Below are 13,434 nucleotides of genomic sequence, written 5' to 3' on the forward strand. Positions count from 1 at the left end.
GATGGCCAAAGCAGAAGGATCACTTGAGTCCAGGAGAAGACCAGCTTGGGCAACATAGCGAGACTTTGCTTCTAAAAAATAAAAATAGTTTTTAAATAAAAAATTAGCCAGACATGTTGGTTCCCACCTGTAGTCCCAGCTACTTGGGAGGCTGAGGCTAGAGGATCCTTTGAGCCCAGGAGTCTGAATTACAGTAAGTTATGATTACACCATTACAGTCCTGCCTGGGTGAAAAAGTGAGACACTGTCTCAAAAAATAAAAAATAAAAAAAAAATAAAACCCTCCACTTCTTTTTGAAAAATCAGATATAGCTGATTCACATTGATAACACTCATTGTAGTGTCAACCTCCTGGGCTTAAGTGATCCTCCCAACTCAGCCTCACAAGTAGCTGGGACTACAAGTGCATGCCACTATGCCTGGCTAATTTTTTTTTTTTTTTTTTTTTTTTTTTTTTTGTAGAGACTTGAGTCTCTCTGCATTGCCTAGGCTGGTCTGGGATTTTTTTCCTTCTTTTTAAATTTATTATTATTGTTTTTTTTTTTTATGAATTGCTTCAAGCATTTACATGTTAACTGTCTTTGGGGGCCATTCTAATCTTTCTGTATTGTTCCAATTTTGGTATATGTGCTGCCAGAGCAATCAAAAGATGGAATCCTTGATAAAAACTTTTAGACATCAGCAGGCCAGGGATGTGTGTGTGTGTGGAGAGAGGAAATTGATTTTTTTTTTTTGCAAATTCCCCTAAAATCATACCGAGTTATCTCTTATTTTGTCAACCTGATTTTTCTTATTATCAAAATCCTGACATTGTCTCCTTCAATCACAAAATCTCTGACAGAAATAGCTTGTATAGCTGCAAGCATTTCTCAATAAGCATTAAATAGATGTTAATAGTTATAATAAGAAAAAATCAGGTTTTAATCCCTGATCTGCTGGAGCTGATTGTTTTCATCTTTTGCCTAGAGAATTGTCAGTCTTAAGGAAGGAGAACGGAGAACTGAGGAAACTTCTAGCCATTCTAAAGGTAAATGAAATAGATTTTCCTTATTATTTTTTCTCCTACTTTTCTCATCTATCTAGCTGACTGTATAGAATAATGTTTCCTAAACTTTTTCTCATCATGGAACACACAGAAATTTATATTTGTACAATAAGCACACTATTGTACAAATGGATGTACATATAAATGGATGAGGTCTCAGCAGACCTTGGAGGACTGAAAGGATCAATATATAGCACTCTTGTAATCCATTCACAACATACCAGGTAGAAGCTGTTTTATAGAGGAGACATCTGTTGCAACTCAAAAATTTCTCTTCAATAAACTCAAGACACCTCAGGACCCTTCCTCTGCATTACGCTCTACTTCCTAAATATTTTTTCTTCCTAAGAATGTTCTGTGTATTTGTATAATTTTCCTGTTGATCACACTCCTATAATTATTCAAGCACATTGTAGTATGTCATTTCCCTTTCTCTCCCCAGAGAGTCCATATTTCCCCACATATGTTAGTCTGTGGGATTCCCTATGTGCACTTATGATGAACTAAAATTTTATCCCCTCAAAGCTAATAATATCATAAGGAAATACTGCAGGTACTTTTCCCCCTACTGGGAATCTTAGCAACCCTGACTAAGGGGCACTGAGCTTTGTTATCTAACAATTAAAACTAAAGATCTGTTGATTAGGATCCTCAGTTGCAACTTTCTTCACTCCTGTTTTTAATTTTTTTTTAACCTATAGGAATCTCCGAGTTGGTACCAAGGAAGCAGGTCAGTTTTATCAGCTTCTGTACTAGCCCAGTCCCCTGAAAATGTCTATTCTTTCTTGACTCCTGGCTGGGTGAACTCTGAGAGAAAGAAAATCGTTAATGAATTTAGCTTTCACTTCTCTGAGAAAGAGTTACTCACTGAAAAGTGCCGAAGTAAAATTTTAACTGTAGTGCTCACCCTGGCCTGTCATCTTATGAAATCCTACTCATCCTTCAAAATTCAACTCAGTAATTTCCTCTGTGAAGATTGCATTAGGTAGAGTTAGATGGTTGTCTATTCATTCATTCAATAAATATTAAGTGCCTACAGTTTATCAGGTACTGTGTTAGGAGCTGGATATATTCCACTGGTCCTTTCTAATTAGTGATATGTATGCTCTACCAACTGTTTAAAAAATGTGTGTGTGTATACATATATATATATATATATATATATATATATATTTTTTTTTTTTTTTTTTTTCTTTCTTTCTTTTTTTGAGACAGAGTTTTGCTCTTGTTGCCCAGGCTGGAGTGCACTGGCTCAATCTCGGCTCACCCACAACCTCCACCTCCTGGGTTCAAGCGAGTCTCTCCTGCCTCAGCCTCCTGAGTAGCTAGAGTTACAGACATGCGCCACCACACCCTGCTAATTTTGTGGTTTTTAGTAGAGACGGGATTTCTCTTTGTTGGTCAGGCTGGTCTTGAACTCCCAACCTCAGGTGATCCATCCACCTTGTCCTGCCAAATGGTGGAATTATAAGCGTGAGCCACCACACACAGCCTAAAAATATTTTTAGTATCAGCTCTGCATTGATGGATTAAAAAGACATGGCCTCCTACATTCACAGAAGTTACAGTCAGTGTTCTTTTGTCCTTCTGTACTTCTGATAAGCCCATTATGACACTTAAACACTGCTCTAATTGTTTTTTTTTTAATCTCTCCCACTAGCCTGTAAGCCTCTCAGTTATTCTAGTTACCTTTGTAATCTCAGGATCTGGGAAATATGGACACAAATATATGCTTGTTGGATGGCATCCTTCTTTCTGGTTATTTTGGGTTTAGTTCTTTTTCTAGTTTCTTAAGGTGGATGAGAGGATGGAGGGATGTATGAATGGATGGACAGCTGTATGGCCAAGAGTACTTGGTAAGGCACTGGGGAGAGAAGAAAGGTGTACTTTACAACTTTTATTATGGGCAACACAGAGGTGAAGAAAGCTCCACTTAGGGAGTTGGAGAGCAACGGGTTTTACATGGAAATGTTGCTTCCATATTTGGCGATGCTACCTAGAATACATGAGAGTAAGCAATTTGTGCTCAGAGAGGAAGCTATTATTTCTATAAACAATGATCTGATTGATCCTCTAAAGTGGCACTTAACCTCTGCTTAGGGGGATTTGAGCCGCTTCTCTTTTTTTCCTTGCAGGTCAACCACACCTCGACCAGTGGGCATTACTTCCCCATCACAGTCAGGTGAAGAAAATTTTTTCCCTTAAATATCTGTGTGAGGTGAATATCCTTTCCCTATGTAGAAGATGGTCTCCTCTCAAAGACAATAATGTGATCTTCCTAACTTTATGTATAATATGAAAACATCATATAACAGATTACCACACACAACAAATTGGCCAGGCAAGGTGGGGTGCACCATTGATGGCAACTTTATATTCTGCGCTCTATTCTCTTTCAGTTACCCCACGACCCAGTTCCCAGCATAGCAGTCAAGTGGTCAGGTAAGCCTACACAGCAACATTAAAACTGTTGGCAAGAGTTGGAGGATGAAAGAAATATCTAAATGTGGCTCAGATTGGGACTGACAAAATTTTAGGTCTATGTAGAAGTTTAAAGCTAGGTTTTTTTTTTTTTTTTCAAGACAAACTGTATCCGGCTTTATTAAAGATACTTTCCATAAACAATCATGGTATTTTAGGCAGGACATGGGCAGACAATTGTTAACAGTATACAACTTTCAGATTCCCTTCTTCAGTGGACTACCAAAAATCAGAAAACCATTAAAAAACCCAATGAAGTCTTCATCTGATGTTCTGAACAGGGAAAGTTTAGAGTGAGGGTTGACATTTCACATTTAGCCTGTTGTTTAACAACTTTTCACAAGCTGACCCTGCTTTCAGGAAGTGAAATGAGAATGGCAGAATTTTGCCAGGTGCGGTGGCCCACACCTGTAATCCCAACACTTTGGGAGCCTGAGGCAGGTGGATCACCTGGGGCCAGGAGTTCGAGACCGGTCTGGCCAACATGGTGAAACCTTGTCTCTACTAAAAATACAAAAAAAGTAGCTGGGCATGGTGGCATGTGCCTGTAATCCTAGCTACTCAGGAGGCTGAGGCAGGGGAATTGCTTGAACCTGGGAGGCAGAGGTTGCAGTGAGCCAAGATCTTGCCACTGCACTCTAGCCTGGGCAACAGAGTAAGTCTCCGTCTCGAAAGAAAGAAAGAAAGAAAGAAAAAGAAAGAAAGAAAGAAAGAAAATGGCAGAATTTATCTGAAGATCTACAATGTAGAAGGGGAACCACTGCTCTTTTTTGCAGGTGTCATGTTAGTAGCATCACTGGAAAGTCCAGATGGCCTGACACACTGGCAACCAATGACTGGGAGTCAGGTCCCAATAGATGTCGGCTTAAGGGAGTTAAGTCTATGCTGGAAGACAGAAAGGAAGAAGAGGACATACAAACATTTGTTTTTCCATACCACAAGGCTTTTGTGCCAAGGTGGCCATGTGGGTCAAAATCAGGGAATCCCGCCTCCTGGGAGCCAAGAGGAAGTCTCTCAAAACTAGAAGAGAAAGTTGTTTTCCCCACATCGATCTAGCTTTGAAGACATTTTATTAGTGACATATGTCCCTTTCCAAAAAACAACAATGAAGTGTTATGTGTACTAACAACATATAAAGCTAGGTTTTTTGAGGCTGGCTGCACAGTGGCTTATGCCTGTAATCCCAGCATTTTGAGAGGCTGAGGTGGGTGGATCACTTGAGGTCAGGAGTTCAACACCAGCCTGGCCAACATGGTGAAACCCTGTCTCTACTAAAAATACAAAATTTAGCCGGGCATGATGGCGCACACCTGTAGTCCTACCTACTGGGGAGGCTGAGGCATGAGAATCGCTTGAACCCAGGAGGCGGAGGTTGCAGTGAGCTGCGCTTGTGCTGTTGTGCTCCAGCCTGGGCAACAGAGTGAGACTCCGTCTGAAAACAAAAATGAAAACAAAACAACAACAACAAGTAAAACTAGGTTTTTTGCTTTTTTTTTTTCTTTTTGTTTCACCGTATACAGTCGATCCTCCTCAGCGGAATCTATTCCTTTTAGAGAGGCTGGCTTTGGTAGCTTCGGACAAGTAAGCAATGTTCACCTTCTCTTTCCAGACTGAAGTTTCTAACACTAAATGAAAGCAAAGGTTTATCGAGAACCTAAATTATATTCGTTTTGGCATAAATTATCTGATGTCATACTAGACCCTATTTTCTTTTGGCAACGGAGACCTGATGTTAAAAATGGACACAGAATAAATAGGGGTGGAAATAGTAGAAGGGTTTCAGGACTGAAATAACAGTGTCCATGGTGTTCATTTGGAAAGAGTAAAGTATGGCTCTTTCTTAAACTAGTTTGCCCACTGTAGTAGAACAATATATGCTTGAATGTGTAGATATAGATAAATAGGGAATAGGGAAGCCAGAGAATTGAGATATATTTATTAATTGATGCTTATTATTTGTCTATTAGGGAGGCAGAGGTCTGCAGGAAAGGAGAACTCCAAGAAACCCTTATAATGGTGAGAGGAGGGAGAAAGGGTGTCAGAAATCAACCTACTCTATGCAGAGATCTGCAGATTTCTGGTTTTCTATGTCTAATAGAATGCCATTTCGCTTGTTTTTTTCCAGACAGTGATTCAAGGTATCCATACATATATTACAGGTTTTTCAAATAATGATTTTTTCCCCTCCAATTAATAAGGGGGAAATAAAGATTTGAGTGATACAAAGTCATTGAAAACCTCTGGTAGGAGATGGAGGATAACTTTTCAGTAAAATTAACTTGGAATTTTTTGAATTGCCACCAGATGGCAGTATAAGCTAATTGTAAAAAGAAGGTTCACAGGATGCCGGCTGTTGGCCTGAAGTGTATCTGGCTTTGCTGTGTTTTAAACATAAAAATATTCCAGTGAAGGAATGTTTTAGGTCTGCTTACTTAATTTCTTACCTAAAGCCCCTTAAAACTATTACTATGGTTGCCATTTTCAAGGGCATTAGCCAGTACCTAGAGAATACCTATCAGAGAGGACTTTCACAAGAAAGAATTTGAAATTCCCAAATCTTTTTTTTTTTTTTTAATTATCTAAATAGTCTCCCACCTCAGCCTCCTGAGTAGCTAGAACAAAAGGTATGTGCCAGTATGCCTGGCTAGTTTTTTAAATTTAGATTTAAATTTCTTTGTAGAGATGAAGTCTCCCTGTGTTGCCCTGACTGGTCTTGAACTCCTGGGCTCAAGCAATCCTCCTGCCTCGGCTCCCAAAGTGCTGGGATTATAGGCATGAGCAACCATGCCTGGTTCCTGTTGTCAAATTGTCTAATTTTCTCTTCAATTATATCAGTTCTTGCTTATGTATTTTAGAACTCTGTTGTTAGGTGCATATATAAATATTTCTCTTCTTGATAAGTTGACCCCTTTATCATTATTTAATGCCTTTGTCTCTTGTAACACTTTTCTTTTTTTGTCTTTTCTTGAGACAGAGTCTCACTCTGTCATCCTGGCTGAAGTTCAGTGGCAAAAATCTCAGCTCACTGCAAACTCCACCTCCTGGCTTCAAGCAATTCTTGTGCTTCAGACTCTTGAGTAGCTGGGATTCAGGCATGTGCCACCACGCCTGGCAAATTTTTGCATTTTTAGTATAGAGATGAGGTTTTGCCATGTTGGCCAGGCTGGTCTTGAACTCCTGGCTTCAAGTGATCTGCCTGCCTTGGCCTCCCAAAGTGCTGAGATTACAGGCATGAGCCACTGTGCCTGGCCCAACAATTTTGTATTTTTTTTTTTTTTTTTTGAGATGGAGTCTCGCTCTGTAGCCCAAGCTGGAGTGCAGTGGTGCAATCTCAGTTCACTGCACTCTCCCCCTCCCTGGTCCTGGTTCAAGCAATTCTCCTGCCTCAGTCTCACCGTGCCCAGCTACTTTTTGTATTTTTAGCAGAGACGGTTTCACCTTGTTGGCCAGGCTGGTCTTGAACTTATGACCTCATGATCCACCTGCCTCAGCCTCCCAAAGTGCTGGGATTACAGGTGTGAGCCCAGCCAATTTTGTCTTAAAGTCTATTTTGTCTGATATTAGTATAGCCACTCTTGTTCACTGTTTTTTTTGCATGGAATATATTTTTTCATCCGTCTCCTTTAAACCTATATTCATCTTTGAATCCAAAGTGAGTCTCTTGTAGACTATGTATAGTTGGACTTGTTTTTCTTTCATCTTTTTGCCAGTTTCTGCCTTTTAATTCATTTACATTTAACATAATTACAGATGAGTAAGGACTGCCTTCTGCATTGTTATTTGTTTTCTATATGTCATGCTTTTTGGTTAGCCTTTTGTTTGTCCCAGCTGATATTTATCTTCTTAGGCAGCCAAACAAGTGCTTCTAATTGTTTTCAGCAGACTGGGGAAAAGGTTTTTCTACACTTGGTAAGCTCTGAGCTCCAAGTCCTGGTGCTATCAAATAAAGACAAGCTTGAAGGTGAGGTCTTTCAGGGAACCACTAGATAGGTCAAATAATGACAGTTCTTTGGGAATGAGTCCTTCAAAAAGCTCCAACCCTGTTCCATTCCCTCTAGTGATTGTCAGACTGTTGGTTTTCACCATGAGTGTGCCCTGTTGGTTTTCAAGGCTACCACGGAGCTGGAGAAGGAGAAATGGCAATAGAGCAAATTAAAATGCCACAAACCTTGCTGTTTTACTAATATTCTGGTATTTTTCTTGAATAAACATTCTCCAGATTACTACAAGCCCTTTGTTAATTTCCAGATTTCTGAAAAAGTTTATTCTGACCATTATGCCAATTTTCTCATTGTTTTTATGGAGGAGGAAATTTTTGGAGATCTTTGTTCTGCCACTTGTAGCTATTTTTTTTGTCTTTACCTATTCTTTCTGGTGATTTCCATCTTGCGGGGGAAGCCAAGGCACAGATACATTAGAGCACATGAAGGCAGTGAGGGATATCGGCCCACAGTCTCGTGAAAGGGAGAGAAAAGCACCTGTTAGAGATACTGCTATGTGATTTGTGAGCTTTTTCACTTGCCATTGGCCCCCAAGCCTAACATATATACTAAAAATCTTTGATCTCCATTTCCTTTTCCTTGGCCCCCAGTATACCCCAGTATAACTGGAGAATCTCTTCTCCAGTTCATGGATTATCTCACAGGCTTATTTTTGTACTTTCCAGAAACCCCTTCACCAGCTTCAACCCACAGCTTATGTTATAGGTGAGTAACACTGTGCTTCCTTTTTCTTGGCATGTGTTCATACTTAAACTCTGCCAGCAGGCTGGGTGCAGTGGCTCATGCCTGTAATCCCAGCACTTTGGGAGGCCTAGGCAGGTGGATCACTTGAGGTCAGGAGTTCGAGACCAGCCTGGCCAACATGGTGAGACCCTGTCTCTACTAAAAATACAAAAATTAGCTGGGAGTGGTTGCACGTGCCTGTAGTCCCAGCTACTCAGGAGGCTAAGGCAGGAGAATTGCTTGAACCTGGGAGGCAGAGGGTGCAGTGAGCCGAGATGGTGCCACTGCCCTCCAGCCTGTGTGACAGAGACTCTGTCTCAAAAACAAAACAAATCAAAACTAAAATACAAAACTCTGTCAGCAGTCCTAGAGTTACCTCTCCACTGGCTTGTACCACTGAAGTTTGTAACATGCCTTATAAACAAAAAAGAAAGTTGGATAGCACTGTGTTTAATATACATCCAAATTAGTGTATTTTGGCCAGGCAGGTGTAGTGGCTCCCACCTATAATCCTGGGATTATACTTAGGGAGGCCAAGGTGGCAGGCTTGTTTAAGCCCAAGTGTTGGTAACCAGCCTGGGCAACAAAGTGAGACCTAATTAGCTGGGCTTAATGGGCTACTTGGGAGGCTAAGATGGGAGGATCGCTTGAGTCTAGGAGGTCAAGGCTGCAGTGAGCCACAGTCATACTACTGCACTCCAAACTGGGCAACAGAGTGAGACCCTGTCTCAAAAAAATTATTTTATTATTATTTGCAAGCAAAAATTATTTTATTATTAGTTGCAAGCAGGGGAGTTTTTCCTCTCTGGCCTAACTGTATAGGCTCTTACATTAAATATTCTTTTTATTTTTACCTTTACCTTTGCTTTTCTCTGCTGATGCTTTTATTTCCCTTCCTTAGACCTTCATCTGCCTCCTCTGGACAGGGGATTTTTTCTTTCAGACCATCCCCAAATGGGCATTCAGGCCACACAAGAGTCCTTACCCCCAACAATTCTGGTAAGTTAACATTTCCAAAGGAGTGGAGTTTCAACTATAGACACATATACTAAAATGAAAATTTTCAAGATGACAAGAAGTTGGGGTTTGCCCCCAAAGAGCATTGTCTAGTTGCCTCCTTAATATTCTTTAAGAGCCTTCACATTTCCTTCACAGTGAAGGGAAACTCTGGATTTTCCCTGGTGAGCATTCATCTTGTCACCATCAAGTCTTACTATTTAGCCAGAAGTTTGGCCTATAGGAGTAAACTGGCTTCTCAAAAGTCCCTATATTGAAAATGCTGGGCACTCAGTTCTAAGGATTATAAGGCCAATATCCATTCTTTTCCCCATCTTTTTCGGTAAAGGTGCTACCACCAGTCCTCTTGCTAAGGGGCTGCCATCTTCCTTAGCTCACCTAAATATTTATATTGCCTATCTTTCCACTTATAGTTAAATCTCAGACCTCTCTGCCAGTACCTGGTCCTCACAGGATAAGAACGGACTTTATAACCCATCTCTTAAATTCCTCATTGTCTTTCCCTTCTGAGTAGTTTTCCTTTGATTACGAACTACCTTGTTACCCTGACCCACAAATAACACTGTCGAGAAACTGCCCAAGTAAGTTATTTTTCGCTGTTCCATTTTATCCTTCAGCTCAGAGGGAGAGCAGAACCACACTAGAGAGTTTTCCTACTTTCCAGCAACCAGTCCTGCAGGTGAGACCTGGCTAGTCTAACTTGTCTGTGCATGAAATCTCACATGGTTAGGCCTGCACACTAAATGCCTCATTCTGGTCTTAGGGTGGTGGAATATAACCAGTGAAGAACATCATGGGTTTCAACTCTGGTAACCATATGTACACAATTTTCCAGAATGGTCTCAATTTCAGATTTTATCCTACTGTTAGATTAGCTTCCTGGTTTGGGATTTTTTAAATGAAGTCACATGGTAGTGAGAGGCTTTATACTGAGAGGTCTTGGTCAGGGTGAATTAAGTGTGGACACGCTGACATTCTCAGTAGTTCCACAAGACAGTATTTGATATGAAATATATCTTTTGGGTAGAGGTACTATTTGAAATAGGAAAAACCACATTTACTTTTCCAGAGATAGCTAGAATAATATTTTGTAAATTTATGGGACTATGATTCTGATTCCAGCAACAAAAAGAAAAGGGCGTGACAACAAGGTGAGGTTTGTAAAGAGCCCTATTAAATGAAGTCACAAGGGCGGGGGCAGTGGCTCATGCCAGTAATCTCAGCACTTGGGGAGGCTGAGGGGGGTGGATCACCTGAGGTCTGGAGTTAGAGACCAGCCTGACCAATTCGGTAAAACCCCGTCTCTACTAAAAATACAAAATTAGCTGGGCATGGTGCTGTGCGCCTGTAACCTCAGCTACTTGAGAGGCTGAGACAGGAGAATTGCAAGAAAGAAAAAAAGTCCAGTCTTAACTTTTTTTTTTTTTTAATGGCTTGGGTTTTGAGCATATTTAGGCCCCTTTTTCACTCCAAGCTCCTGGTGCCCCCAGGAACAGTTCCTTCATACTAAGGTAGGTATATATTTTGCTCCCATATTCCAAGATGACCTTTGTTTTCATCAGTAAGAAATAGGGGCTGGGCTTAGTGGCTTATATCCGTTATCCCAGCACTTTGGGAGCCTGAGGCAGGCGGATTGCCTGAGCTTAGGAGTTCGAAACCAGCCTGGGCAACACAGTGAAACCTCATCTCTAATAAAATCCAAAAAAAATTAGCTGGGTGTGGCAGTGTGCACCTATAGTCCCAGCTACTCAGGAGGTTGAGGTAGGAGAATAGCTTGAACCTCGGAGGCCGAGGTTGCAGTGAGCTGGTATCACACCATTGCACTCCAGTCTGGGCAATAGAGGGAAACTCTGTCTCAAAAAAAAAAAAAAAAAAAAGAAAAGAAAGAAAGAAATTAGGGTCTAAGCCTTAAGAGGCAACACTGGGGAAATAACATTCCTCCCTAAGATCCTCACAAATGGAGGGATTAACCTACAGATGAAAAAAGACTTAAAAGCTCTATAAACCGTCTACAAATATATGGCCCCTAATTGGATCTTGACTGAAACAAGCTGTAAAAACAAAAAACATTCATGAGACAGTTGAAGAAAGTTAACCTATTGGACATTTGATATTAAATAATTGTTAATATTGGAGAGTTTTTTTGGTGTGATGATATTGTAGTTATATTTTTAAAAATAGTTTTTCTCTTTTATAGATACATACTTAAGTATTTATGGATGGAAAGTTAAATGATGTCTGGGGTTTGCATTAGTGTAATTTAGTAGAGAGAGACATGGGAGAGTAGAAATAAAAGACTGGCCATGAATTATTTGTTAAAGATGGACAATGGGCACATGAGTTCATTATACTATTCTATGTATTTTTTGAAAATGTGAAGGTTTTGTTTTTAATTTTGTATTTTTTTCGTGTTTTTATAGTTTTAGTAGAGATGCCATGTTGGTCAGGCTGGTCTCGACCTCCTGACCTCAGGTGATCCGCCCTCCTCAGCCTCCCAAAGTGCTGGGATTACAGGTGTGAGCCACCATGCCTGGCTGAAAATGTGTAATTTTTAAAAAGTTATTGAAGGAAATGCCACCTCCTCAGAACTCTGCCTCTTGGATAGTCATCTCTGGGTATGGTAGTCATATGTTCCAGATTTTCCAAAATAGTTTTTCAAATATTCGTCATTATTATCACCATAAGCCACTGAAATATTCCAGAGATTGTCACACTAGATGTAGCAAATCCTAGTTTGGAAACGTTAGTTATCATGCAATGAAGAAAACTAGGGGCAAGCAACAACAGTGGTTTCTGTCTCAATAAGCTTGCCCTTTTTGTTGTTATGAACACCCACATCCACCTTCTTGTCCTCTGCTGCAGACTCCCTACCAACAACAGAGGCAGATGGGATTACCCAGTGGGAGAGGAGCATGGAGCACTTCCAGATAGATCATCTTCAAGGTCTGATCTATACATACTGCTGAAGGATAGATTGTAGCATGCAGTACCCACTGGGGTGATGGCTCTGGAAAAAGCACCCTGGCGTTGTTTCCTGGTTTCACTCTGTACCTTATGCTTCCTCATTTTTACCCTATTCACCCTTATCACCTCCCAGTACAGTGGTAAGGTCTTAGAAAAGGCTAGTGCTTCAAGATGATGTTTATATCTCTTCCAGAAGACATAGGTAGCTTCCCTCATTTCCTAAAACTTGAAACAAAGATTGTAAAAATAATTCTTGGCATCATGCTTGGTTGGGAGTTGGGAATGGGGATGTGGTGGGCCATATACACATCACTGTTTCATTTCTGGTTTTCTTTTTTAGCTTTGGATATACTCTCCCATTGCCAGTGTTAACAAGCAACATCTCTGTTCTTTGTCCTTCTACTTTTTCTGTTTGCCTGTTGTTTCCTCTATGCTTACTTACTATTAAATATATTAATTTTCCTTTCTATTGAAAACAACTGTTAGAGACACTGATTTTTCAGCTTAGTAAAGTATACAGGTAGTAAAACTAAGAGGATGTCCTTTTATTGCTACAATTCTATCACTATTACAAGCTCTAGAATGGTGGAATGGCAAACAACACTACCACTGAGATCAAACATGTATTCTACTTTGGGTGCTAAACGGCAGAAATGAGGAATTTAATAGGTTAGCCACTCACAAACTGGCCTTAAGCAAAAATACTGGGAAAACAGAAAATAGCAGGCATCTGTCAGAAATAAATTAGGTCTTGGGAATTATCTTGTTTATCTGAACTAGGATCCCCGTACCCTTTCTGGTACTCTGGATTTATTTTTAAAGGAATTTCTAGACACCTTCTCTTTTGGGCAAGAGCCTGTTCTGTAGCAAATGGAGTTACCTCCAAGACTCTTGTATCTCTGTTACTCCTGAAGCCTCACAAATTTTAGTCATTATCATTTGATGGCTGAGAAACAATCTGCCTGATGATAGATGCTGAGCTACTTCCTTTTAAAGTTTTTGTTCTTCTTTTAATTTACCTCAATAAGTCCTGCCCCTTCAAACAATAAAAGTATGTTGAGTTAGAATGTTAACGGATTTGGTTCCATTGATCTCTAAACCATAGAAATAGCAAAGTGGATGAGAGAGAAACAATTTCATTTTTGGCCTTTTTATTATTATTCTAGCATTTTAGGGCTTCCACTCTTTTTAGATGGTTAACTC

At 40.2% G+C, this 13,434-nt stretch overlaps 2 protein-coding genes across 2 annotated transcripts in view; one reads left to right on the forward strand and one right to left on the reverse strand.

Annotated features, from left to right (window-relative positions):
* RNF212B (ring finger protein 212B) overlaps window positions 1-13,387 on the forward strand; it is a 41,684-nt gene extending 28,297 nt beyond the window's left edge. The window contains exons 7-16 of the mRNA XM_074393228.1: window positions 967-1,027; window positions 1,747-1,775; window positions 3,181-3,227; window positions 3,445-3,487; window positions 5,047-5,107; window positions 5,494-5,542; window positions 8,193-8,232; window positions 9,152-9,249; window positions 9,885-9,946; window positions 12,130-13,387. Of these exons, the coding sequence (XP_074249329.1) occupies window positions 967-1,027; window positions 1,747-1,775; window positions 3,181-3,227; window positions 3,445-3,487; window positions 5,047-5,107; window positions 5,494-5,542; window positions 8,193-8,232; window positions 9,152-9,249; window positions 9,885-9,946; window positions 12,130-12,198 (559 nt within the window). The 3' untranslated portion in view covers window positions 12,199-13,387. The remainder of the gene's footprint in view (window positions 1-966; window positions 1,028-1,746; window positions 1,776-3,180; window positions 3,228-3,444; window positions 3,488-5,046; window positions 5,108-5,493; window positions 5,543-8,192; window positions 8,233-9,151; window positions 9,250-9,884; window positions 9,947-12,129) is intronic.
* The window catches only part of LOC101027939 (myosin-6), a 251,421-nt gene that overhangs the window by 101,294 nt on the left and 136,693 nt on the right, over window positions 1-13,434 (reverse strand). The gene's annotated exons all lie outside the window — the stretch shown is intronic.

The sequence above is a fragment of the Saimiri boliviensis genome, chromosome 2, assembly GCF_048565385.1.
Source record: "Saimiri boliviensis isolate mSaiBol1 chromosome 2, mSaiBol1.pri, whole genome shotgun sequence".
NCBI classification, from domain to species: Eukaryota; Metazoa; Chordata; class Mammalia; order Primates; family Cebidae; genus Saimiri; species Saimiri boliviensis.